A 24,944-nucleotide genomic window follows, 5' to 3' on the forward strand; every position below is an offset into this window, starting at 1 on the left:
TATTTCCCTACCATTTTTAGCTGAAAACAATGACTCAAGACAGTCTTGCTCCCTCTGTGCTCTGTGGCATTGTTTGCTCCTCATACCTCAGTAATCTACCCTGACATGCAGACACTCTAGTAGCCTACGTCTGGCAACGTCATCACACTTGATAAATAGATTCAGAAACACTCACTCACTCACTCACTACTAAAAGTGACAACTGTGTGTGAATATCTCAGCATGTCTCCTCAAAATAAATCTCACAAATATTGTGTTAAAAGGTCTTTATGAAAAAAAATACCAGAGTAGATTTTTCCATACAATATTGAATACCACACAATTGCATTCCATCTACCAAGTAAAACAATTCATTCTTTAATGCTTTTCATTCCCAAAATAGAGCACAAAAACATAATGTGTAAATGTAACTGTGGGCTGGGTATAAAAAATAGATAACTGAGAATATTTTATATTTAATTGTACTGTTTATGATGCAGTTTGGATTGAAGTTTACTCATCACAAATGTCCAATGGCTGTTGATTAAGGCGTAGGTTTGTTCAGCCAGTCTGTCATCACCATTGTATAATATTAAACATGTTGTATTTTTAGAGAGCTATTTTTAGGTGAGGTTAGGAATATCAGCACAAGTCAGGTGATATCTGCAACCCAAAGCAATTACAATGTTTTTAATTGTCTACAGTAATAACATAAAAATAGAAATAGCAGCAGTGTGGCTAAAGTTGGAGAGCAATCTGTGAGCAAAGAAAGTCACAAGTTTTACTCCTACAGCAGAAAAACTGTCCAGAGAGAGATATTTACTCACTGGGATTCTCCCTGGATAACAGCATCAGCCAAATGTTCAAAACAGAAAGTGAGACTGACCTATAATATCAAAAAAAGCTCACACTTTACTTTCAAGACAAACAAAATAGGTCAAGAAACATGGCCTGACCATGGGGAATATGAAAATAATTACATTTTTTTTTATAAATTAAAGTGATACTGTTGCTAAAAAAGGTGAGTTTTGTATTTACATATATTACTGTGGCCTCTAGGAAGATTTCTAAATGAAATATATGGAGCTATAGCATTCACTGTCAAATCCATGAAGTTGATAAATAATAAATGATTCATTCCAGACCATTTTAAACACACAAACAAAAAATAATAATGAAAGAAACCAACATCTTTACATTCAAAGCAAACCCAACATGTGATAAATAAGTAGCACAGAACAAACCTAACTCAGAAATAACAATAAAGACAGTGGAAACGGGGGTGGGGAAACACTGTGTATTTATATTGTCTGGGGTAATGGCCAATAATATTTTTGGTTTATTTTTCCTCCTAAAAATATTTAAAATACAAAATAAAGACTTTTACTGGGTTATATTTGCAAAGTTGCAGGTTTAGTCTTCAAAAACACTACAACCTAATCAAAAAAGGACAGTTAAGATATTATTACAGCATTCTAAAGTTGGTCACCAGTCAGTTGGTGAGTTTCTGTATTGGCGACCAAAGATTCATCTGATATTGTTTCAGCAGTAACCTGTTGCTGGGTGATTCTGGTGGTCCTGGTCACCATAGTCACAGTTGCCTCCTTAGAACAGGAGGCCTGGTGTTCCTCAGGCAGTTGTGTGGTGAATTCTTGCCCTGAAGTGTGAAAGCAGAAAGAGCCAGAGACATCCACCTCACCTCCTACCTCTCCTTTTCGTTGGGCCCGAGGAGAGCCCTCTGGAGTTATCTGCAGGAAGCCTGAGTAAGGGAGAGGACAACACAACAGGGCAGAAAAAAGAAAGGATGGGTGAAGATTTTAAAAGAAAGGAGAAATCTTATTCTAGTGTAGTAGAGAGGAAATAGGAGAATTGGTGGTAGAATAAAAAAAGAAAGTAAACATGTTACAAAATACATAACTTAATTCTCTTTTGACAAAACATTTAATGTAGCTCAGGTAGTCTAGAAAGCTAGAAATGTACAAACCAATTGAACTTAAGTGTAATGCGATTGTTTAGAAATTGTTGAAGAAATATAACTCAATTATGGATGACATCATAATGAAGAGAGGATAACAACTTATTATTACTTCTATGTACTTGAGAAAACACTTGCGCCTGAATACAAGACTTATGGTTTCAAAATACCAAGTAAAATATTTGTTTGACGTTTCATGTGTTCTTACCAGTGGAGTGTGGCTTCAGGGTAAATTTTGGGACATGAAAGCAAGAAGAATCCCCTTTCTCTTCAGAATCTCGTATTTGGCTCTCAAGTTCACTCCAAGTTTGCACTCTTTTAGACTCCATAGCAATACCACCAACATAGTCTGAGCTCTCCGTGTCTAGCAAGTCTGATCTGGCACAGGATGAAACCACGTCTTTGAAAGCATCCTTGGTGAAATGTGCACACTCTGACTCTTTAGTTGTCTTATATTCTCCTGTTGATGAATCCAATTTCATGACCGTCTGTTCCTTCTTTATGGTCATCTTGGTATAAGGAGAGTGGAACTCTACATTTGGGAATTTGATTTTACTGCTAAAAGCCTTTTTATCTTCTTGTAGTTCCTTACAAGGACCTGAACCTTGTTCACCATTACGGCTTGACATTGAACCAGTGATGTCAGTAGTGTCGCATTTGTGAGGAGAAACCAAGGTTTGGGATGTTGATATGCCTCTTTCCTTTGAGTCCCCTCCCCATTCCACACGTGTGTTTTCAGCAACTGACGTCATTTTGACATCCTGCACTGTAGTTGTAGCCTTTTGTGTCAAGAGATTTGTACATGCAGAGGGCACATCTGTTTGTGAAGGATTTACCAGGACAAAAACAGCCTTCTTGACTTTCGGTATTTTAGGCCCTCCATACTGAAATTCTTGTCCGTAGTTTTGTAGCCTTGCTTCAGGAGAGGAGATGTAGGGTAATGGCACCCCAAACTTTGGGATTTTGATTTTATTTTCTGTTTCTGCTTTGTCTTCATCTTCAGATGCAATATCAAAGTCTATGTCTGGAATACTAGGAACTTTGAGAGCTGCATCTGGTTTGAGTTTAGACCCCATTATTGTTTTGCTGGATACTGCTGTGTTAATTTTCAGGTCAGATAGTTCAACGTTCCTTCCATCTTTCTTCCCCTGCCCTCCATGAAGGTCTATATTAAAATCCATACCTTTGTTTTCTGTCTCTAAATGGAAACTGCTGCAAGCTGATGTATCTTGTTCAGATTCATTCCTTGAAACTTCCAGATCTGGTGACATAAATTGTAGGCTTTTGTTGTTGGCTTCTCTGTCAACATGCGGACCTTTAACATTTCCTTCAGTGGCACCCATTTCTATGGCAGGCACCAAACCCAGGTTTCCTTTGGTTTTAGGAAGTGAAATATCAACTTTTGGCATCTTGATTTGTGGAAGCTTGATGTTTCTCCCCTCCATGTCTGATCTGACTCCCGCATCTCCTTTTTCTTTAGGAATATATAATTCTACATTAGGCATCTTGAATTGTTCAGTATCTTTCATTTCAATTACTTCTTTTGTCTTTTCCTTTGGTTGGGAAATGTCTTCTGATAGTATTTTTTGTCCTGGCAAAGAGATATCAATGTCTGGCATTTTCATCATTTTATATTTTCCACCTTTGCCTTTGAACTCCACCTCTGGAATTTCAGTCTTGCCTTTTGGCAGAGACACATGAACATCAGGCATTTTGATTTGAGGCATTTTGAGCTTTCCTTCTGTACATCCCTTTATTTCAACATCAGGATCATTAACCTCCCCTTTGCAAAGAAGAACCTCAGTATCAGGTGTTTTAGATCCTTGTAAGGAAAGCTCAATAGAGGGTATCTTGACCTTGGCCTTGGTGTCAAGCAAAACACGAGGTTCACCCAAATCAGAAATTTTACCTGGACTAACATCAGGGCCATGAAAGCCATCTTTCCCTTCCATATTTGTGTCCAGTTTAACATTCACTTTTTCCTCTGGTTGCTGACCCTTTGTAGATGATATTTTAAACATTGGGAATTTTATTCTGTGTTTAGATTTATAATTGGGGCCTTTTTCACTTGATTCTGTTTTAGAACTATTGTTTTTACCACTTTTTACTTTAATATCCACATCAGGACAAGAAACCGATACATCCTCATTCTTTTTTGCACCCAGTACTGACATCTTAATTTTGGGTTTTTTAACCTTCACCTTACCATCTTTATCAAACTCTACTGATGGTGCCCTATTCTGAGCTTCAGGGCTTTTTCCTGATATACTCTTGGACTTTGCACCAAATCTGGGAAGAGATAAACTTGGGACTTTGAAAGTGACATCAGGAAAATTAAAACTTCCTCCTGAAGAGGGCCTGCCTCCTTCGGCTTTCAGGAGCTCAACTTCTACATCATCACCCTCAGATTTGATGAGACCAAAATCTAAATCAACCTTGGGCTCTGGGAGGTTGACTTTGGGAAGTGAGACATCCAATTTTGGTATTTTAAATGTGTTTCCTTTTATATCTGGACCCACAATATCAAGGCCAGTGTCAATATTTTCTTTGGACATGGAAACCTCAATGGATGGCAACTTTCCACGATTGATTTCAGGTCCTTTGATGCTGACATCTACTTCTGGAGATTTCACTTTGGGGAGTGAAACGTCAGCTTCAATGTTGGGAAAATCAACATCAATTCCCTTTGATTTAATTTGAGAAAAAGAAACATCCCCTGAGGGCATGTGAAACTTGCCTCCTTTCCCAGTTTTCCCATCAATGTCAAGCTCCACATCAGTCTTTCCTTTGGGAAGTGAAAAGTCAACACTTGGCATTTCAATGTCCCCCTTCATAGATGGTCCTTCTACATTTGCATCAACCTTTGGGAGGCCTATTTTTGGTAGAGAAACATCAAATTTTGGCATTTTGAATTTTCCTCCTTTTACATCAGGTCCTCCAATATTTATTTCTCCTTCCACTTTTCCTTTGGGAAGTGAAATGTCAGCAGCTGGTATGTTGACTTTTCCTCCTTTAATATCAGGACCTTCCAGACTGATATCAACAACAGGAGACTTCACCTTTGGCAATGAAACATCAACTGAGGGCATGTCCAATTTTCCACTTTTAATTTCTGGGGTCTCAATTTCTGGTCCTTTGCCTTTTATTTTAGGGAGTGAGATATCAAATGAGGGCATCTGAAACTTGTCTCCTTTGCTACCATGTCCTTCAATCTCAATTCCTCCTACAGCTTTTCCTTTTGGAAGAGAAACGTCAATGTCTGGCACGTTGACCTTCTTCCCTTTGAACTCTGGTCCTGTCATTTTGATGTTACTTTCAGGAAATTGAACTTTTGGTAAAGAGACATCAAATTTGGGAATTTTAAATTTGCCTCCTTTCATTTCAGGGCCTTCAATGTTTCCTCCAAATTTCCCTTTGGGGATAGAAATGTCAATGTCTGGCATTTCATTCTTCTTTCCCTTTATTTCTGGGCCTTTAACGTTAATGTGGCCTTCTGGAAGATTCACCTTTGGCAAGGAAACACCAAATGTGGGCATTTTGAATTTACCTCCTTTGATGTTAGGCCCTTCAACATTTAAATCAGCCTCAAGTTCTCCACGTGGAAGTGAAATGTCACCTTTAAGTTCAGGTCCTTGAATGTCAACATCAACTCCTTTTGCTTCCATTTTAGGCAGAGAAAGATCCACTGATGGCACATCAATCGTTCCACCTTTACCCATATGTCCATCGATGTTAACATCTCCTTTTAAGTTTGCTTTTGGAAGAGAAATATCAAGAGTAGGCATTGTCACATTGCCCTCTGGCAGGCTTACTTTGGGAAGTGAGACGTCAAATTTCGGCATTTTAAATTTGTGCCCCTTTATCTGTGGTCCCTGAATGTCAAGGTCTGTGTCAACGGATGGGAGGCTTAACTGTCCACCTTTAATTTCAGGACCCTCGACACTGATGTCTACTTCTGGAGATTTCACTTTGGGGAGTGATATATCACCTTCAATGTTAGGAACATCAATTCCCTTTGATTTGATTTTAGGTAGAGAAACATTGATTGAAGGCATGTGAAACTTGCCTCCTTTCCCAGTTTTCCCATCAACGTCAAGCTCCACATCAGTCTTTCCTTTTGGAAGTGAAAAGTCGACACTTGGCATTTCAATGTCCCCCTTCATAGATGGTCCTTCTACATTGGCATCAACCTTTGGGAGGCCTATTTTTGGTAGAGAAACATCAAATTTTGGCATTTTGAATTTTCCTCCTTTTACATCAGGTCCTCCAATATTTATTTCTCCTTCCACTTTTCCTTTGGGAAGTGAAATGTCAGCAGCTGGTATGTTGACTTTTCCTCCTTTAATATCAGGACCTTCCATGCTGATATCAACAACAGGAGACTTCACCTTTGGCAATGAAACATCAACTGAGGGCATGTCCAATTTTCCACTTTTAATTTCTGGGGCCTCAATTTCTGGTCCTTTGCCTTTTATTTTAGGGAGTGAGATATCAAATGAGGGCATCTGAAACTTGTCTCCTTTGCTACGATGTCCTTCAATCTCAATTCCTCCTACAGCTTTTCCTTTTGGAAGAGAAACGTCAATGTCTGGCACGTCGACCTTCTTCCCTTTGAACTCTGGTCCTGTCATTTTGATGTTGCTTTCAGGAAATTGAACTTTTGGTAAAGAGACATCAAATTTGGGAATTTTAAATTTGCCTCCTTTCATTTCAGGGCCTTCAATGTTTCCTCCAGATTTTCCTTTGGGGATAGAAATGTCAATGTCTGGCATTTCAATCTTCCTTCCCTTTATTTCTGGGCCTTTAACGTTAATGTGGCCTTCTGGAAGATTCACCTTTGGCAAGGAAACATCAAATGTGGGCATTTTGAATTTACCTCCTTTGATGTTAGGCCCTTCAACATTTAAATCAGCCTCAAGTTCTCCACGTGGAAGTGAAATGTCACCTTTAAGTTCAGGTCCTTGAATGTCAACATCAACTCCTTTTGCTTCCATTTTAGGCAGAGAAAGATCCACTGATGGCACATCACATCAATCGTTCCACCTTTACCCATATGGCCATCGATGTTAACATCTCCTTTTAAGTTTGCTTTTGGAAGAGAAATATCAAGAGTAGGCATTGTCACATTGCCCTCTGGCAGGCTTACTTTGGGAAGTGAGACATCAAATTTAGGCATTTTAAATTTGTGCCCCTTTATCTGTGGACCCTGAATGTCAAGGTCTGTGTCAACGGATGGGAGGCTTAACTGTCCACCTTTAATTTCAGGACCCTCGACACTGATGTCTACTTCTGGAGATTTCACTTTGGGGAGTGATATATCACCTTCAATGTTAGGAACATCAATTCCCTTTGATTTGATTTTAGGTAGAGAAACATTGATTGAAGGCATGTGAAACTTGCCTCCTTTCCCAGTTTTCCATCAACGTCAAGCTCCACATCAGTCTTTCCTTTTGGAAGTGAAAAGTCAACACTTGGCATTTCAATGTCCCCCTTCATAGATGGTCCTTCTACATTGGCATCAACCTTTGGGAGGCCTATTTTTGGTAGAGAAACATCAAATTTTGGCATTTTGAATTTCTCCTCCTTTTACATCAGGTCCTCCAATATTTATTTCTCCTTCCACTTTTCCTTTGGGAAGTGAAATGTCAGCAGCTGGTATGTTGACTTTTCCTCCTTTAATATCAGGACCTTCCAGGCTGATATCAACAACAGGAGACTTCACCTTTGGCAATGAAACATCAACTGAGGGCATGTCCAATTTTCCACTTTTAATTTCTGGGGCCTCAATTTCTGGTCCTTTGCCTTTTATTTTAGGCAGTGAGATATCAAATGAGGGCATCTGAAACTTGTCTCCTTTGCTACGATGTCCTTCAATCTCAATTCCTCCTACAGCTTTTCCTTTTGGAAGAGAAACGTCAATGTCTGGCACGTCGACCTTCTTCCCTTTAAATTCTGGTCCTGTCATTTTGATGTTGCTTTCAGGAAATTGAACTTTTGGTAAAGAGACATCAAATTTGGGAATTTTAAATTTGCCTCCTTTCATTTCAGGGCCTTCAATGTCCCCTCCAGATTTCCCTTTGGGGATAGAAATGTCAATGTCTGGCATTTCAATCTTCCTTCCCTTTATTTCTGGGCCTTTAATGTTAATGTGGCCTTCTGGAAGATTCACCTTTGGCAAGGAAACATCAAATGTGGGCATTTTGAATTTACCTCCTTTGATGTTAGGCCCTTCAACATTTAAATCAGCCTCAAGTTCTCCACGTGGAAGTGAAATGTCACCTTTAAGTTCAGGTCCTTGTATGTCAACATCAACTCCTTTTGCTTCCATTTTAGGCAGAGAAAGATCCACTGATGGCACATCAATTGTTCCACCTTTACCCATATGTCCATCGATGTTAACATCTCCTTTTAAGTTTGCTTTTGGAAGAGAAATATCAAGAGTAGGCATTGTCACATTGCCCTCTGGCAGGCTTACTTTGGGAAGTGAGATGTCAAATTTAGGCATTTTAAATTTGTGTCCCTTTATCTGTGGACCCTGAATGTCAAGGTCTGTGTCAACAGATGGGAGGCTTAACTGTCCACCTTTAATTTCAGGACCCTCGACACTGATGTCTACTTCTGGAGATTTCACTTTGGGGAGTGATATATCACCTTCAATGTTAGGAACATCAATTCCCTTTGATTTGATTTTAGGTAGAGAAACATTGATTGAAGGCATGTGAAACTTGCCTCCTTTCCCAGTTTTCCCATCAATGTCAAGCTCCACATCAGTCTTTCCTTTTGGAAGTGAAAAGTCAACACTTGGCATTGCAATGTCCCCCTTCATAGATGGTCCTTCTACATTGGCATCAACCTTTGGGAGGCCTATTTTTGGTAGAGAAACATCAAATTTTGGCATTTTGAATTTTCCTCCTTTTACATCAGGTCCTCCAATATTTATTTCTCCTTCCACTTTTCCTTTGGGAAGTGAAATGTCAGCAGCTGGTATGTTGACTTTTCCTCCTTTAATATCAGGACCTTCCATGCTGATATCAACAACAGGAGACTTCACCTTTGGCAATGAAACATCAACTGAGGGCATGTCCAATTTTCCACTTTTAATTTCTGGGGCCTCAATTTCTGGTCTTTTGCCTTTTATTTTAGGGAGTGAGATATCAAATGAGGGCATCTGAAACTTGTCTCCTTTGCTACGATGTCCTTCAATCTCAATTCCTCCTACAGCTTTTCCTTTTGGAAGAGAAACGTCAATGTCTGGCACGTCGACCTTCCCTTTAAATTCTGGTCCTGTCATTTTGATGTTGCTTTCAGGAAATTGAACTTTTGGTAAAGAGACATCAAATTTGGGAATTTTAAATTTGCCTCCTTTCATTTCAGGGCCTTCAATGTCCCCTCCAGATTTCCCTTTGGGGATAGAAATGTCAATGTCTGGCATTTCAATCTTCCTTCCCTTTATTTCTGGGCCTTTAATGTTAATGTGGCCTTCTGGAAGATTCACCTTTGGCAAAGAAACATCAAATGTGGGCATTTTGAATTTACCTCCTTTGATGTTAGGCCCTTCAACATTTAAATCAGCCTCAAGTTCTCCACGCGGAAGTGAAATGTCACCTTTAAGTTCAGGTCCTTGAATGTCAACATCAACTCCTTTTGCTTCCATTTTAGGCAGAGAAAGATCCACTGATGGCACATCAATTGTTCCACCTTTACCCATATGGCCATCGATGTTAACATCTCCTTTTAAGTTTGCTTTTGGAAGAGAAATAAGAGTTGGCATTGTCACATTGCCCTCTGGCAGGCTTACTTTGGGAAGTGAGACATCAAATTTAGGCATTTTAAATTTGTGTCCCTTTATCTGTGGACCCTGAATGTCAAGGTCTGTGTCAACGGATGGGAGGCTTAACTGTCCACCTTTAATTTCAGGACCCTCGACACTGATGTCTACTTCTGGAGATTTCACTTTGGGGAGTGATATATCACCTTCAATGTTAGGAACATCAATTCCCTTTGATTTGATTTTAGGTAGAGAAACATTGATTGAAGGCATGTGAAACTTGCCTCCTTTCCCAGTTTTCCCATCAATGTCAAGCTCCACATCAGTCTTTCCTTTTGGAAGTGAAAAGTCAACACTTGGCATTTCAATGTCCCCCTTCATAGATGGTCCTTCTACATTGGCATCAACCTTTGGGAGGCCTATTTTTGGTAGAGAAACATCAAATTTTGGCATTTTGAATTTTCCTCCTTTTACATCAGGTCCTCCAATATTTATTTCTCCTTCCACTTTTCCTTTGGGAAGTGAAATGTCAGCAGCTGGTATGTTGACTTTTCCTCCTTTAATATCAGGACCTTCCAGGCTGATATCAACAACAGGAGACTTCACCTTTGGCAATGAAACATCAACTGAGGGCATGTCCAATTTTCCACTTTTAATTTCTGGGGCCTCAATTTCTGGTCTTTTGCCTTTTATTTTAGGGAGTGAGATATCAAATGAGGGCATCTGAAACTTGTCTCCTTTGCTACCATGTCCTTCAATCTCAATTCCTCCTACAGCTTTTCCTTTTGGAAGAGAAACGTCAATGTCTGGCACGTCGACCTTCCCTTTAAATTCTGGTCCTGTCATTTTGATGTTGCTTTCAGGAAATTGAACTTTTGGTAAAGAGACATCAAATTTGGGAATTTTAAATTTGCCTCCTTTCATTTCAGGGCCTTCAATGTCCCCTCCAGATTTCCCTTTGGGGATAGAAATGTCAATGTCTGGCATTTCAATCTTCCTTCCCTTTATTTCTGGGCCTTTAATGTTAATGTGGCCTTCTGGAAGATTCACCTTTGGCAAAGAAACATCAAATGTGGGCATTTTGAATTTACCTCCTTTGATGTTAGGCCCTTCAACATTTAAATCAGCCTCAAGTTCTCCACGTGGAAGTGAAATGTCACCTTTAAGTTCAGGTCCTTGAATGTCAACATCAACTCCTTTTGCTTCCATTTTAGGCAGAGAAAGATCCACTGATGGCACATCAATTGTTCCACCTTTACCCATATGTCCATCGATGTTAACATCTCCTTTTAAGTTTGCTTTTGGAAGAGAAATATCAAGAGTTGGCATTGTCACATTGCCCTCTGGCAGGCTTACTTTGGGAAGTGAGACATCAAATTTAGGCATTTTAAATTTGTGTCCCTTTATCTGTGGACCCTGAATGTCAAGGTCTGTGTCAACGGATGGGAGGCTTAACTGTCCACCTTTAATTTCAGGACCCTCGACACTGATGTCTACTTCTGGAGATTTCACTTTGGGGAGTGATATATCACCTTCAATGTTAGGAACATCAATTCCCTTTGATTTGATTTTAGGTAGAGAAACATTGATTGAAGGCATGTGAAACTTGCCTCCTTTCCCGGTTTTCCCATCAATGTCAAGCTCCACATCAGTCTTTCCTTTTGGAAGTGAAAAGTCAACACTTGGCATTTCAATGTCCCCCTTCATAGATGGTCCTTCTACATTGGCATCAACCTTTGGGAGGCCTATTTTTGGTAGAGAAACATCAAATTTTGGCATTTTGAATTTTCCTCCTTTTACATCAGGTCCTCCAATATTTATTTCTCCTTCCACTTTTCCTTTGGGAAGTGAAATGTCAGCAGCTGGTATGTTGACTTTTCCTCCTTTAATATCAGGACCTTCCAGGCTGATATCAACAACAGGAGACTTCACCTTTGGCAATGAAACATCAACTGAGGGCATGTCCAATTTTCCACTTTTAATTTCTGGGGCCTCAATTTCTGGTCCTTTGCCTTTTATTTTAGGGAGTGAGATATCAAATGAGGGCATCTGAAACTTGTCTCCTTTGCTACGATGTCCTTCAATCTCAATTCCTCCTACAGCTTTTCCTTTTGGAAGAGAAACGTCAATGTCTGGCACGTCGACCTTCTTCCCTTTGAACTCTGGTCCTGTCATTTTGATGTTGCTTTCAGGAAATTGAACTTTTGGTAAAGAGACATCAAATTTGGGAATTTTAAATTTGCCTCCTTTCATTTCAGGGCCTTCAATGTCCCCTCCAGATTTCCCTTTGGGGATAGAAATGTCAATGTCTGGCATTTCATTCTTCTTTCCCTTTATTTCTGGGCCTTTAATGTTAATGTGGCCTTCTGGAAGATTCACCTTTGGCAAGGAAACATCAAATGTGGGCATTTTGAATTTACCTCCTTTGATGTTAGGCCCTTCAACATTTAAATCAGCCTCCAGTTCTCCACGTGGAAGTGAAATGTCACCTTTAAGTTCAGGTCCTTGAATGTCAACATCAACTCCTTTTGCTTCCACTTTAGGCAGAGAAAGATCCACTGATGGCACATCAATCGTTCCACCTTTACCCGTATGTCCATCGATGTTAACATCTCCTTTTAAGTTTGCTTTTGGAAGAGAAATATCAAGAGTTGGCATTGTCACATTGCCCTCTGGCAGGCTTACTTTGGGAAGTGAGACGTCAAATTTAGGCATTTTAAATTTGTGTCCCTTTATCTGTGGACCCTGAATGTCAAGGTCTGTGTCAACGGATGGATGGAGGCTTAACTGTCCACCTTTAATTTCAGGACCCTTGATGCTGATATCTACTTTTTCAGATTTTCCTTTCATTTCAGGTCCTTGGATTTCAAATTGGGCCTTATTTGTCTTCATTGTAGGATGGGAAATGTCAAGTGATGGTAGTTTATAGGTCTCTCGCTCATTGTCAGGTATTCCTTTACATTTTGGTAGGGTTAAATCTACGTTGGGTAACTTTAACTGTGCTTGAATGTCAGTTTCTTTTGCACTTATTTCTCCTTTTGATGAACTTTTGTTTGGGAGAGAAATTTCAAAGTCAGGCATTGTGAAACTTCCATCTCCACCAACATAAGATGTCATGTTCACGTCTTCAACCCCTTTTGCTTTTGGCATTGTGATATTAAAAGTCGGGTGGCTGAATTTTGCTGTGGCTGAATCTGTGCTTTTGATATCCAGACTGAATGATTCAGACTCTGGACATGAGAAATCAACCTTTGGCATGGAGATTTGGGGGCTCTCTACCTCATCTGGAATTCTGGTGTTCAAATCAACACTGGGCACAGACACATCGATAGGAGGAATTTGGGTTGTCATTTTGCCACTTTTTTTCTCTCCTGATAGTGAGATATTGATGTCAGATTTTCCCTTTACTTTTGGTAAAGAAATATCCAAAACATTGAGTTGACTAGACGGGGCTTTGACTGAGAGATCACCTTCAGTCTTCACTTTTGTAATATTTGCTACAGGGAGTCCTATTTCAACAATTGGAATTCCTGGTTTTGGAGGTATATCGTTTTGAGGCATAGGTTTGGCTTGTAATTTGATGGCACCATCAATTTCATCTGACAGCCGAACACTCGGCAATTTCAGTTTTGGCATGCTTAGCTCCACATTCCCTTTCCCCGTGTCTCCTTTTTGTGTTGCCACAGATGCATTTAGACCACCTCTTCCTTCAGCGTCAAGTTTACCATCTTTAATGTCTGCTCTTCCCTTCATCCCAACCTGTCCTGAAGGAAATGCAAACTCAACGTCGGGTGTATTCATTTTCATACCTCTCTTGTCTGTGTCTTTATTAACAGACAAATTAAGCTCCACTGATGGTGGCATGATGGTCACACTTGGGGGCTTCACCTTCTTGACTTCAGTATCTAAAGATGTGCTCGACTTGGGGTGTTTGGTGTTGGGAAATTTTATTCCAAACTTATGTCCCTTTTCTCTATTTTTCAGTGAAGATCCAGAAATTTCACTTGGACAGATATGTCCTTGTACTTGCTCTATTTCAGTTTTTCCACTTGGCTTTGCTCCAGCATTGGTCTTTATTTTCATGGGTGGAAACCTTTGAGAAGGAAGGAAAAGAAAGAGATAAATGAGTGTTGTGAAAAAAAAACAACAAGTCCATAACTGTATGAAAGCTTAGAATTTACAGGTAGATACAAACAGGTCTACCTGATCTTTCTTTTTGCTTTTCCCCCAGCTGCTGCTCCTTCTCCTTCAACCTTCCCCCGCCTCCTCTGTTTGAATCTGGGGAAAGCAAACTCCACATCCACACCACCGGTCTCAAGCCTAGGCGGCGTCCCCTCTATCACCAGCTCCTCTCTGCGCTTCTCCTTTAGCCTTTTTAGACCAAAACGACCCCCTCTTTTCTTTTTGGCCTTGAATGGCTTACTACCTTTAACACTCTAAAATGCAGAGAAACAATAACAATATGTAATTTGATGACACAACTATATTGACTTTATGTTATTGTGATGTATGGATGCAGTAGAACTCAAAGAATATATACAGGACCAATTTTATTCCTTACCATTTTGGTAATTTTGGGTTTAGGACCTTTGACCTCCACACTGGGAACATAAGGGCTCATGCTGACCTCCGCTCCAGGGACTGTCCGTTTCAGCTCAAAGCTGACTTTATAGGGTTCGGCACATTGAAGAATTTTCAGAGCATCTTCATATTTCACATTCTCAAAGTAGACCTTGGCACTCAGCAGCTGGTCACCTTCATACAGAAAACAATTATAAATGAATGTAAGTCGGGTCAAAGACAGGACTGAATGTAACTCCTAAACCTATCTCGTTTAATAATAGAAATAAATAGAAGGCCTATACCATATGAACTAAACTCACTGGTGGTTGTAATCATGTTCAGAAGATGTTTTTACAAAATATGTATTATATATACACATTTGCACACAAATCTTGTGTGTTCATTTATGATTTTATGAGACTTCTTTTCCAAACTTTGTTAATGCAAAAGATGTCTTTGTCTTAGTAGTTTAAGTAACAAACTGCAGAAGTCAGTTTATGTTACACAATATGAATTAAGAATATGTGAACTGTGTCTGCCTCAATGTATATATCTACTTTTTTATCTTCATTTTACCACAGATTTAGTAAATTGGACAGACAGACAGACAGATGAAACTGGCAGTTTTGTAAAGTGATAAATGATATATCCACAGCCCTAGTTTTTTCATTTGACTTGCATGAACATATCTGTGGTCATAATAGGTTTACATCCACTTTGCTCTTCAGACTGTTTATTCTATGCTTATAGATATGAATTAAATTATATTTTAAGTGTCTACTCAGTTTTCCATGATTATTGTGACTTTCATATTATTGAAAAAGTGGTAGAATATTAAAAATTAGCAAAACTGTAACACAATACCAGTATCAGTTCAGAAACCCAGAACACAAGTCCGCAGGGCTGAGAGTTTGAAATTAACATATTTTATTTCATTTTTTTTTTTTAAAGCTGAGCATGTTTGACAAACATGCCTCTTAAATTAATCAAATGTGACCGCAGGTACCTTCCTTGAGACTGAGATGTTTAGCAGCTGGTGAGTCTTTAAGAACGTCTTTAACAAAGATTCCCTGCTGTCCTCCAGTCACACTGTAGCCACTGGCACCAGCTTCTGCATCTGTTTTCACCACAATTTCCACCGACTTTCTCACTTCCTCCACGCTCTAAAACACAACCAATCGTTTTATTTTATTGGAAGTATCCACTTAATGAAATCTGGTTATGTATGAACTAGTTGTGATAGCAGAACTGTGCAGGTCAGAAATAGTGAATAAGCACACACAGGTCAGTTGACAAATTAAATGAAATTAAAGTCGAATCTTAAATTGGCAACCAATTACTGAAAAAAGAGACATCTGGGTTCCCTAGATTCCTGCTTACTCTCTGTTCTTCTGTAGGCTCTGGGTCCATCTCTGGTGTAGCCAGTTGGCAGGTCGACTCCCTAAATTGACTTCTTTTCTTACTCAGTACCTGCTTCAGCTCTGCATGGAGTTTCTCTTTCTGCACCTACAGAACACATGCACAAAGGTCAAAATACACATGTGCAGTGCTTCTCCTAACACATCCCTGCCATCTGATTCAAACCTGCAGGTGTCACTCTGACATGACCTGACGTAGCATCATGTTGTTTTACAAAAACCCAAAGTGCAAACGTGTTTTTTCTTTTGGTTTTGTTTTTTTTATGAATGTGGGTCACCTGCACTTGATTTGCATTGCCCACTTTTCATGCAGCGGCTGGCAGTCAACTACTGTTGCATGAAAAGGCCATCTCTGCTGAGCTAGCTTGTTGTGGTGGACAATGACCTCACCACATCAGCGTTGGGCTATTGTGATTCTTTGTTAGAGGGTGGTGTATTTTGGGGGTCACAAGGTCGGCCACAATGCTGTGTTGACTTTTCCGAAAAGATCTAAAGAACAATGTAGTTCGCAAAAACAATTTAATAGTTTCTGTGTCTGCCAAGAATCTTCAGTGTCCTGACATCACAGTTGCAACATCCGTTTTCCTGAGTAACAAAGTTCTTCTCTTAATGTGTTTGGAAATCATGCAGTGTGGAAGGAAAATAAAAGCTACCAAAAAAATGTGTTTTAATTTATTTAGAATGTAATCAGAAGACAAGAGCTATAGAACTCACACCTGTTATCTCATTGTTTTGTGCAGCTAAGTGTGTTTGTGCCAATGCCTCTCACCAGTCTCTCAGGGCTCTCCTGTTCGTCTGTGGTACTGCTGTGGTGAGGGTTGCGCTGTGAGGAGGAGGGGGATCTGTGACAGGGCGGTGACCTCTTCTTGTTTTTCACCTGCCCACATAGCAGAAGCTACAGCCAAACACATGTGCATAGCTTGTGTGGCGACAGTTTTCATCAACTCTCAAAGGTTCCTTATGTAAAACACATCCTGTCTTAGGATTTCACTTTCAGAGTCCAGCTCAGAATCTAAGCTAAGAGCAGGAACAGAAGTGGTAAAATATTGGCTATTATCAGGCCTGGTGGAATTTTAAATGGTTTGACAGAGGGTTGTAAACAAAGAAAATAATAAGGAATAATAACCATCAATAGAAAAACATCATTCTCCACTGTGTGTTTGGTGTACTTACAGCTGGATTTCTGGCGTGACTAAAACCATGCCTGTCATCTTGATCTCTATCAGAGTCTGAAAAAAAACAAAGACCAAAGGAATTTGATTAGTGAATTATTGTATTAGTTATAGTCTCATTAAATCCTTCAACTAAACCTATCCATTGTTCCAGGAAAGAAATGTATAAGTAAGAAAATGTTGTATTGACTGTTTAAGAGCAATATTGTGCAGTGTCAGAATAAGTCAGTAATCTCTCAAAGGTTAATAAATATCAACAACTATCTTCGTTCTATGTGTTCTTGTACAGGCTGAGGTGAGGGGGAAAGTCTTGGTTTTCAGGTTAAGTTTAGAACGGGGTTTTGTTAAGGTGAGGAGGAATGTTCAGATCAAGTAATTCGTTCTTAGATTTAGAGTTAGAGTAAAGGATTGGGCCTTATGTTGATGAGAGTCCTTACAAACATAGTATCACAAACGTGCGTGCGTGGGTGGTAGTTGCAGACGTGTAGCGTGTCAGCATGGATGCCGTGCCCGTTTGTGTGGGTATCTGATATCTTGGAGGTCACAAGAACACATAGCACACATTCACTGCTGCCCAGCCATCAGTACTTTATTCATAGAAAAAGGAGTGGCACTTAGAGAGAACACACTTTTACACAACTCGGACAATAATATGAGCAGAAAATACTAAAGCTTCCTTTGCTCTATCTGCAGTGATTAAAAAAAAATCTCCTGGTGAGATGATAATGTGTTCTCTGGAGGTTTAATGTCATAGTAATCAGGCAATAACTTTAATCCTAAATTGAGGTCTAGAAACACTCGAAACACACTTCTAAGCAACATCGTGCCTGACAAGAGAAATGAGGCAAAAGGGCTGACAGGAGAAAAATGGAACTACAAATCCGTAAAGATAATCCCAGAAGTATGAAGCCAAGGCCAAGTAAACCGTCCTTGATAATTTATAAGTGATCTAAAGGGCCCATTCTCACTCAAGATGTCAAAAACTAATGACACAGCGGTGGGACTCAGGTGTCACGTTTCATTAACACGATGTCACTCCGAGATGTCAAATATTGATGCGTTTAATGCATTTCCACATAATTTAAAATCATTTCACTCTTCAGTGAAGTGCCGATCGAAATAAGGGATTTATTCCGACAGATGGACGTTTGAAATTCTTGCGTGGTTTCAGAATATATGTGAGGATGTTCGTAAAAGGACTACAGCTGTTTGTGACAGACAGGCTGCAGCAGGTGGAGGAGGAGGGGACACTCACTGAATGCAGCTGGGAAATGGAGGAATGATAGAGAGGAGGAGGAGGTGAAGATGCCTTGCAGTGCAGTCTTATTATAGCTCAGACTCACACATCTGCATACTTCCACATGCGTGACATGTGCCCCCGAGAAAATATGGACCAAAACAGGGCTGGTTTTCCCTGCTAAATTAGGATGGGCAAGCAAAGATAATCAGTGGACAACTAAAATAATAGCAAACTCCAATGACTCCAAAGACTATTTACTTTGAAAAAGGATCTATGAAATAACATTTGTGCAGCACTTTACAAAGTTTCCAGTTTCAGGAAGCATTTTCAAAGCGTATTAAAAAGTCTGTCTTTAATTCATGACTCATCACGGGCTCAACACCAGAGAATAAACCAGCCAAAGACTTGCTGGGCCTGTCAGCAACTCCAACATTTGTCTAACAGCAGCTGGATTAAAGTATTTAACGTGACACAGACAGCTTTGTGAGGTCACAGAGTGGTAAAGCAAACATGCTGAGTCATGTCACTTTTACTTTCTAAAATCTCAGACCATATTTCTACTGCATGTCCTGGCAATATGTTGATATAACACTAAGATATACAGTATAACTGTACAAACACATAAAGGTAATCCCTTTGCTTTTGCTCCCATATTTCATGAGTGAACTCAAATTTCCATTCAATATCTCCCAAATACGCTTCAAAAATCTGTCAAAATCTGCATTAATGAGCAGCATGATTTTTACATAGATGGGCCACAATAAAAGGCTCCTAAAATGTGCATTTTTATCACTCGACACAGCCACAGATGTGGCGAGTCTTGAGGGAGCGTGCAGTGGGCATGCTGACTGCTGGACTGTCCAGCAGAGCCATTGCCCTTGAACTGAACATTCATCTCACCAGTTCAGGACTTTCATAACCAGCATCTTCACCTCAAAGATCATCTGAGACCAGCCAGTCGGATGGCTGCTGCAACAATCGCTTTGCATAACAGAAGAATTTCTTCCTAAGCTTCCAGGATGCATCCCAGGGAAGCTCATCTGCATGTGAACGCAGGTGGATTTTATTGATGGTATTTTGAATGCCCAGCTATAGCTTGGATCCTGTTGTGCCTTTCATCCACAACCATCAACTCATGTTGCAGCATGATAATGCTCAGCCCCGATCTGTGCACAATTTCTGGAAGTTCTCGCATGGCTGGCAAGGTCCTACACCTTTGACTTCAACTCATGAAAAAAGGAGCAAAAACAAAATGTTGCATTTCTATTTTTGTTCAGTGCAGCTATTTACAATGATGCAAGACTGCAACATTTCTCCCTCAGTTTAAATGATCCTTTCCATAAATTTATAATAATGTTTCCTTTTAAATCTCCAACAAACTGTAATCAGTACATTTTTCTGTCTAATTTCAACATAAACTCTAGTGTCCATAGATGGAGACAAGAGCTGTTGTGTTGTTGTGATGGGAGAGACTGGGCATCAGGTGCCACAAACAGAACAAACCCCTATTATCATATAAATCAGACCATCGGATAATGTAAGGATTTATTATTCAAGGTTTTATCAGCAGAGGTCAGGAAATATTTTTTCTCCTTGTTTATCTATGGAGGAGTACACCAGGAAATACTGCCTTCACAATGGCTGCCTTATTCCAGCTAATTTTATGGCCATGACACAGCAGAGGAAGGAAACATTCCTATTTTGGTCCCAGACTGGCTGTAAATACTTCATTAGTTCCTAAAAACAACCTCAAAAAAGAAAATTGCCAGAATCTTTTGTGGGCAGGAGCCATGAAGCGTATCCAGGGAGACACCAAATCAATCTATGCTGCGATTTCACCACTGCTTCATAAAGAAACTCATTTTCAAAGTCCTCGCACTGCCTCAGACGCAAAGACACAAAACATTGTAAATTGCAGAGAAATATGTGGGTAATCAATGAGACAAAGATGGGTACAACAACAAACTGGAAAATGACAAGATATCATGGAAATGGAGCTGAGTATCTGGCTGTGGACACCATGTTTCCAATAATGTTGTAACCTTAAACTGCAATCAGTCATCAGTGTTTGTTGTTCATCACGTCATCACTGTGTGACCAGGATGATGCATGAATTTGTTTCAAGTAAGGCAAAAAACCTGCTCAAACTCAAATAATCATTCCCAAAGCTGCTAAATGAGCTACCACCCAGATTACTGTAATATGTAATCACTCACTCCCAAACGCTTCCTTACACAAATCCTTTAAAGTAGGAGGGAACACGTCTCACAGCCAGGACAGACACGTGGTTTAAAATCACGTCTAAACGTGATTTAGTTGATTTAGTGATATAGTCGGTGAGGAACTGTCTATTTAAAAAGCTCGGTGTGAAGGTGTTCCAGTGCTAGGCAATCACAGGAGGGGTGTCCAGAAGAGTCACCGGCAGAAACCCCTCCTGGATGAGTGTGTGACGCGTGGCCAAATGTTGGAGATGATGGCCAGATTTCCTGCCCAGCAATGACAATAGCACTCGCTCATCACGGTAATCAAGGACAACAGTTGTGTTTTTGCAGGATTCATCATGTCTGGACGGCATGGGATTAAACCCAAAAGACTCATCTACATAAAAGTAAGAGTAAATTAATAACTAGGGAGTACAGCAGCAGGATTTCTGCCACTTCTGATCTCTGAACCCCACTCTGGGCTGGGATATCAGTATGATGACTTGATTATCCACAACTTGTAAGATAGACCTCAGGGTGTCTCCAGGTTGCTTGAGACATCAGCTGGACAAAACAAGACGCACCCTCAGGCGTGAGCCACTTGACAGGAAATGCCTTTGTATAAACAGGAAACCTTTCTTTATAGAAATCATTTTGATCAACGTGTCTCACCGTAAACAACGCACAAGGTTTAGATTACGCGTGGATAGAAATTTTTTTTCCAAATTTTAAGCAACAAATAAGGAAAAATGACATCAAATTTCAAGTTAGGTAGGAGTTTGACACTTTGGTTTACACAAGTTTTCCTTCCTGGAAAATCCTCCTGGATCACCGTGAAGGCTGAAGGAAGTTTGCCCTCAAACGTACGTCAGACCCTGTTTCCTCATGAGGTCTCCCTCCTGAACCACTCAATCTTCTCTTGACCCTATGTTCTGGTCTAAATTTAACCACACCCACAGGCACAATCGCTACCACCCGACATCTCTTGCCAGGAACCTGCATTCAAGTCTCCGTTCTGTATTTCGGTTATCAATTTTGAGCAAAAGAAGTCTCAGTAGGGACGATATATTAAATGTGGAGTCATGATAAGGAAAAGGAAATCATATTTTAAAGATCTAAAACTTTTATCACGACTGTACTTTAAAACAACAGCGATTGGTCAACAACAAGAGTTTGACTGTTAGAATTTATTTGTAGCATCAAACTGACCGAGTGCACAGACAGAATTAGAGGTTCGGTTACTGGCCTCCTTTTAACCAAGTCCAACTGGAACAGCTGCCCTTTAAGACAGAAACTCATGGCTTTACTTACATTACTGATGAATGCGGACAGGTGGATTGAAACATCGACTTGGGCCAAAGTTCAAATCATTCTGACCGATATGATGAGGATTTTTCTATGCGCTCGGTTTTGCAACAAAAGATGCAGTTGGGTTTGAGTGCTGAAAGAACGACATTTATTTCCAAACCAACACACCCAAACTGTAATGGAGATATCAACAGTGACAAAGAAGCAGAACACCTGAGCACGGATTCAATCTAATCCAAGCAATAATAGCGCCCAGGAGTTATGTAAGTTGCTGCCACATAGCTGGCATGTTTTGGCTACAGGGGTCAAAATATATACTCTGGGGTGTGTGCGCGCTTTAGCGGAGCTGGAATTAAGAGTAGAACAGATCCTGTGACCATCACACAGCAGCTGTTCCTGCTAATAATATTGAGACAGGGGATATTTGAAATGACAGCACTTTGCTACCAGCAGCTCAGCTCTGCAGCGCCATCTGAACCAATTTAGATGATACGCGCAATCGATTTCAGGTATTTCACGCTCCCATCTGGATCTCCTAAAATGTTAAATACATGCAAATGCAACATTTCTTTAAGTATTCTTTAGAGTCAGGTCTAACTGCACAATACTCTTGGAGAAATAGTGACACGTCACGCTGCAAATAGTTACCGTAAACCTCCGTGAATACCCAACTGTGCCTAAGCAGCAACTGGCATGTTGGAATAAACAACTGTCTGATTAAACTGACCCTGCATTCAAACAACACGCTATTGTTATGCTCTCCAAAGTCAGCACTGTGGAGTCTGCAGGCTGTTGTATCGCCGTCTTTGCATGGCAGCAGTGTGGTGTTACATGGAGTAAAGCAGCGATTTAAAACGCACACTTTAAACAGTATATAGACACTTTAAAAAGTGAAGGGTCAATGTGTGAGCCCGCTTTCAGGAAACTGTTCTAAACCCGTCTTTGCTGTCAGTGACAGAGCCTGCAGCTCGAGTCAGCACAGAGCATTTATCAATCCATATCCATCCATCCTACCTTAATTCTCAGCCACTGCGTGCCGCCTCCAGAGCTTCCACAATCCCAGTGTTCCACCTGCAACCGCTAAGATTGAATCTCTCTCTCTGCTTTTATTGCGTTTCTCAGACTGTCTCTTTCTCTGTCGACCACTCTGTCGCTCTCAGGTCCCTTCTATTGTTTTAGTTGCTTTCTCTTTGTCTCCGTCTTTGCCCCGTGGTCACCATCAGGCCCGTTGTCCCCCTCACTGAAGTCCAGGACCTGGCTCAGGCCCTTGCAATGTCCTGGATAGGAAGATCAAGGCCCCTGATTGGTTGGCAGGCCTAAAGATGCCCCCATATTAGGGCAGAAGGAGGCGGGAGCCCAACTAAGAGGGAGTTGAAGATGTGGTTGACAGTTCTGTGTTTTTCAGCTTCCTGCAACATGTCTCCACTTAAAAATCAGCACGTGATTTCATTTGATCCATCATATCTATGTGTTCTATGGTCCTGCTGTGCTGCAGAGGGGTTTGATCATAGTTGATTAAACAGGCAGGCTCATTTTTTCAAAATCATGGATCACAACTTTATTTAAATATTTATACTACTACTGAGAGGTCTTTTCTGACTTTCAGATGTAAATTTTGATTTATTTTGCCATTGTTTTCTTAACAGGAAACATGATAATAACAATAAAATAGTATTCTGTATTGATAGGGAAGAAGCCAGGATAAACTTGAATGGAAGCTGTGACAAAATGAACTCCCCAGAATGTGTTGTGATGCGTTTAGAGGTTATTTTTATCCCAGCAGCTGAAAATAGTAATATCAGGCAATAGATCCTGTCGTAGAGAAACTGGGGAGCAGCTGCTGTTTGGAGTTTAACAGTGTGTGTGTGTTTGATTATTTTAAAAAATATTGCTTTAAAGATAATTAAAATGAGTGGCTAAATCTCCAGGATAGCATCAATACTCACTCTATTCTGTCCATATTTATGCAGAACACACTGCACAGCATACATAGCATGCCTGTGATTTATAGTGAGCTATAGTGAAGAGTGGAGTTTCCAGTGGAGTCAGTGCAGATGAGCCAGTCCTGTATCAGCTAACATGGTCATTGTTATGCTCCACCTCCAGTACAAAGCCAGGATTTACCCAGATATAAACCTAAACGTTAGCTGTGCAAATAGGCACCCAGGCAGAGACACTGTGAATGCCGGAACGCATTCTGCGGACGAATGATATTCAGACACAACATTAAAACACCTGTCTGATGGAGTATCACTCTCTGACGTGATGCCAGAACAGCTTTGACCTGTCGAGACACACACAGCGGTCCTCTGAGACTATCGTGTGGTTCCTGGCATGAAAATACTGGCAAAAAAATCATTTCTCTGGCGCTAATAGATGGTGCTGTAGCGTCTCTTCTATCCATGGTGTCACCTCTTCCCATCAATGCTCAGATTGATTGGGCTCTATAGTCTTGATCTCAAGTCAAAACTACTAACAAAATCAGGAGTCGTCAAATAAAATCCAGGAAATCTTCACCTGTTTGATGCCAACACAGCACGGCTAAAGTATTGTGGAATAATAAGTTAAGAGTTGGGTGGTGAAAGAGTGGTAGGGTGTGTTGATGGGCAGGCAGGCAGGGTGGAGAAGAATCTGCACACAGGGTGGGCATGGGGTACACAGACCCACTGGACCACAGCTATCCCCTTATCGGCGTTTAAATGGGCCGGGAAACTAGACCTGGCCTGTGTGTGTGTGTGCGTGTTCACAAATAATGCCTCATAAAGAGATACTTCTGGTAAGTGAAAGGCAGCAACATGCTGCTGCACACATTTGTCCTAAATAATAAAGCTGGTCAGTCAAACTCTCACATTAAAAGAACATATTAACACAAATTCAATTATATTTACTTGAAACAGCTTCAAACAGGAAGGAGGCTGCCTGAAATTGTCAACTGGAGTTGATACGACTGTTTTCACTGACACTTCCTGTCGACTTTGCCTGAACGGCCCCTCTGTGCGCTGACCTGACCTCTTGATATTATTAGAACTGAATGTGAGGCGTTCACTCCTGTATACACAATATACGTACAATCTCTTTGGAACGCTGTGTCCAATTGTATGATTTTAGAAATGTATGAACATAGTGGAGCCTAAAACACTTGCTTTCATTGACATAAGATTGTTTTCAGTGAGTTCCAAATACTGACAAGTACAGCAAAAGAACAACTTTATCTTTTCGGTTCTCTTGTTTACATCTGGATTTTGTATTTTCTCTGACTCTGATGAACATAGAGGTTATTCAGTCAGCACCACTATGGACAGATTTATTGTTATATTATG

At 40.3% G+C, this 24,944-nt stretch overlaps 1 protein-coding gene across 1 annotated transcript; it reads right to left on the reverse strand.

Moving 5' to 3' along the window:
• Positions 1-251: 251 nt before the first annotated feature.
• Positions 252-18,988, reverse strand: prx (periaxin). Its single transcript, XM_057050308.1, is given in 12 exon segments — positions 252-1,738; positions 2,163-6,981; positions 6,984-7,319; positions 7,322-7,477; positions 7,521-13,815; positions 13,926-14,158; positions 14,284-14,477; positions 15,292-15,448; positions 15,666-15,791; positions 16,473-16,580; positions 16,877-16,932; positions 18,916-18,988. Coding segments are annotated over 12 exon segments (12,837 nt in total). The 3' UTR covers positions 252-1,454.
• Between the last annotated feature and the right edge of the window lie 5,956 nt (positions 18,989-24,944).

The sequence above is a fragment of the Takifugu flavidus genome, chromosome 12, assembly GCF_003711565.1.
Source record: "Takifugu flavidus isolate HTHZ2018 chromosome 12, ASM371156v2, whole genome shotgun sequence".
Classification (NCBI taxonomy): Eukaryota; Metazoa; Chordata; class Actinopteri; order Tetraodontiformes; family Tetraodontidae; genus Takifugu; species Takifugu flavidus.